Source organism: Oryzias melastigma, linkage group LG13 (genome assembly GCF_002922805.2).
Source record: "Oryzias melastigma strain HK-1 linkage group LG13, ASM292280v2, whole genome shotgun sequence".
In the NCBI taxonomy this organism is placed as follows: domain Eukaryota; kingdom Metazoa; phylum Chordata; class Actinopteri; order Beloniformes; family Adrianichthyidae; genus Oryzias; species Oryzias melastigma.
The window spans coordinates 22,730,054-22,733,451 of NC_050524.1; the positions used below are offsets into that span (position 1 = coordinate 22,730,054).

At 46.4% G+C, this 3,398-nt stretch overlaps 1 protein-coding gene across 2 annotated transcripts in view; it reads left to right on the top strand.

Moving 5' to 3' along the window:
* Nucleotides 1-1,261: 1,261 nt before the first annotated feature.
* The window catches only part of LOC112149660 (cGMP-dependent 3',5'-cyclic phosphodiesterase), a gene marked incomplete at its 3' end in the record, with an annotated part of 200,241 nt that continues 198,104 nt past the window's right edge, over nt 1,262-3,398 (top strand). Inside the window, 2 exon segments of one of the 2 annotated variants that reach the window (XM_024277490.2) lie at nt 1,262-1,648; nt 1,824-2,136. In XM_024277490.2, coding sequence (XP_024133258.1) covers nt 2,078-2,136 — 59 coding nt within the window. In that variant the 5' untranslated portion in view covers nt 1,262-1,648; nt 1,824-2,077. 2 annotated transcript variants of the gene reach the window in all.

Genomic DNA, 3,398 nt, shown 5'->3' on the forward strand with positions numbered 1-3,398 from the left:
GAACTGTGCAGATGAAGTTTTCCACAGTCCTTGTGCTTCTTGACAATAATCAAGTGTAAATTACATGTGTACTTATAAACAAATAAACAAGAATTAATATCAAATCCATTCACATTTTAGTGTCATAAAGTTGAGATCACTGTTTTTTTCTTTATCAAAATAATACAAACGGAACATTATTAGAACATTCTACCACTGTATGGTTACACGTCTTTGGAAAACTCAGTGTTTTCACACATTGTGTCACAAACGGGCAGACAGCCCGTTCCACGTGCAGCAGGTTTTTTAGTTCAGGCAGGAACTAAGCACAGCTAAAAGTCCAAAAAGCTCATTCACGGTCAGACAGGCAGAGGTCAATCACGAGCATGGGATCATCAAAGAAGAGACTAGAGCTGTCAGGGTTCAGGCGAAGGTCAGGCCAGGCAATCAGAGAATAAGCAGGGTCAGAAAAAGAAGATCAGTTCCCGATAGAAACGCTCGGTAATGTAGGCAGGGTGGCACAAAACAATACTTCACACTGAGTGAGGCTTTGTACAGTGCTTAAGAAACAGGTGGGCGATTGTCAATGAGCGTCAGCTGAGCGGCATCCAGGGACTGTGTGCTGGAGCAACTCTGGGTCAAAGTTAAACTGGTTTAACTTTCAATCGGTGTTCAGTGGCCGTCTATTTTGTACTTAGAGCCCCAAAACGGACTCAAAAACTTGCATGTAACAACGGAAAAACATTTGAGTTTTAAAAAGTGAAGCATGCATTATAAATATGCACTTTTTTAAACCGCATGTTTTTTCGTCAGCTCCTGATTCACAACAATTTGAATAAAGACATGGTTAGAAAAATACATTTAAGCTTCATTTTCTTCATGTCTGTCCTCCGGACCCTCAAAAAAATTCCACAAACATTGCTGATGTTAGAAGCCCAAAACACACTTAAAAAAACTTAGAGTGGGTTTAAATTCCTGAAGGGTTCTTACCCTGATGAACCCGAGATCAATTTTCCTCTGGGCTTTAAAAGTTGATTTGACTATTTGTTTTGTTTGTTCATTTTGGGTAGAGGTCAGTAGCCAAAAAATGAAATAAATAAAATAAAATGAAAAACAGAAGAAACATCATGCACATTAAGTTTCTTCCAGTTTAATCACAGCAGATTGAGTTGATGTATTCCAGTTTGAATGTTCTCTCCAATCAGTCAGGAGTCAGATAAATGATAATGGTAAACATCGTGGTTGCCATGGCTACCGGAGGATAGGTGAAATATAGAAATCTCACTTTGTCAACATTTCTAAATCAAACATGTAAAAAAGTAAGAGTTTGAAAAGGTAAACCCTCATGGATGATCTTTAAAGGCCTTGAACGTTCACACGCGTGTCTCGCGCGCCTGCAGCGCGCGTGCCAGAAATGCCATAAACGGGAGAGGATGTGTTGGACCTTGAGACCCGCGGAGGCCCGTGATTGACGCGCTGGGGAGCAGCGTGTTGCTCCTAATGAAAGCTTGCCGGCTTGAGCCGATAAGATCTGCTGTTGGAGGGGAGAGGGATCGATCCCTGCCGCAGCTCCAGCCTTCTGCCTGCGGGAAACGGGATTCCGGCTGAGCGGGAGCAGCAGCGCCGTGTGGAGAAATGCGCCGCAGAGGTTTGCGGATGCGCAGTGAAAGTTGGTGCTTCATAACTTTTATTCCCACTTCGTGATTTAAAGCCTGTGACTTTGAGGCGGGCGGGGGGGTAAAGGCCAGTGTTTCACGTGACGCACCGCGCGGCTCGATGCGCCCATGTGCTGCTGAGCGCGAGCTCTCTCTGTCTCTCCTCTCGTCCATCCTCGCTCTCCGCAGCTCGGATATCACTTACCGGGTCCGGACCAATCCCCGCGCGCTCAGAGCTCGAGACCCGGCGGAGGCAGAGAGGAAGCGCGAGGAGCACACACCCAGAAATCTACTCATCCATCGCCTGTCGTCTGCCCCCCCTCCCGCTCTGACAGACAGAAACAGAGGCAGCGCTCCCCCTCTTCCCTCCTCCTCCTCTCCCCTCTGTTCGCCTCTGACTGCAGCTGTTTGGATTCAAGAGGAGGCGCGAGGCAGGATGCGCGATGGGACAAGCGTGCGGACACGCACTCCTCTGCCGTAGCCAGCCGCCGTCCGCTGAGATGTAAGTGCGCCTGAACTCCGGTGTTCTGCAGATTCCTGCTACTTCTCTGACTGTAGAGGCGCACGGCGTGTGTGCGAGCGTGTGTGCGCGCGCGCCTCTGTGCCTGTGACCTGCTGGCTGTCATTATCCCCACGACACGCGGGCTCCATGTAAACTGTCAAAGATGCAATGGACGTTCCCGCTCCGTGACCTTATCGCGCCTTTGCATCTTCCAGGTTCTGCTCAGGCGGGTTCTGAGAATCCTGCAGGAGCAGACCCATGTGCTGTCAGATCTGGAAGCTTAGAGGACCACAACATTCTGAACTGATGAGACCTCTTTCTAATACAGAACATCTCCAGAAAGAATGTTTTGTTTTTCTTAAAGATGGGTCACAAGGTCAGAGTTCCCTCAAAACGTTCAGAGGTTTGAATCTCTGAAAGGATGTAAAGATGAGTTTTTAGCAGGAATGTTCATTTTTTTTAAAGAACTTTTGAACTTCCTGTACTTCTAATAAACTCAATGAGCTGGTCGTCACCCTTAAATGGGAACAGTTTGAGCCTTTTTAAACATGAATCTGCAGCAGAACTTCTCCATTTTTTACTCTTGATGCAAAGAGGAGGACAGCAAATATGTGCAGGGATCAAAGCGGGCTGTCAGCATCATTATAATAATTGGCCGGCTCAGCTGCTTTAACAACGCGCTCCAGAGTTGCAACCCAACTTAGTGCTGAACACGGGTCAGGGAGCCGTTCATTAAACGGTTGCGACGGTCGCTGCTGGTTTGTATGATGAGGACGCCGTGATGATTGTTCTAATGACTTTGAGACACCTGAGTTTGGAGAACGTAAAGACTAAAAGGTTGGAGCCAAACTCAGTCTGAGGAGATTATTTTAAAATAAATTGGAGTTTTTGGCATAGTTTTTGTTATCTTTTTTCTTATTGAGCTGAGCAGCAATATTTCTGGATAATGTTGTGAAACTGTATTATGCAAATCAGCAGAATAGTTGCATAGAAGTTTAGAAATCCTCAGAAAGGTCTAATACATGCGTCTCTTTTGTCGATTTTAAATTATCCCAGTGGGATAATGGCTTTCACTCATCCGTCAGATGAGAAGATTCTTGGGAAAAACGTCCAGAATTGTGAGGAAAATAAGGGGCCGGTCTCTCAGGCGGCGGTGATCTCTGGAATACAATGAGGTTCAGCTGCTGGTCTCACCTGCTTCCCCTCAAACTGGAGCCGCTTTTGACTTTAAGGCAGCACAAAGGATGGGTGAAGGCCATGAG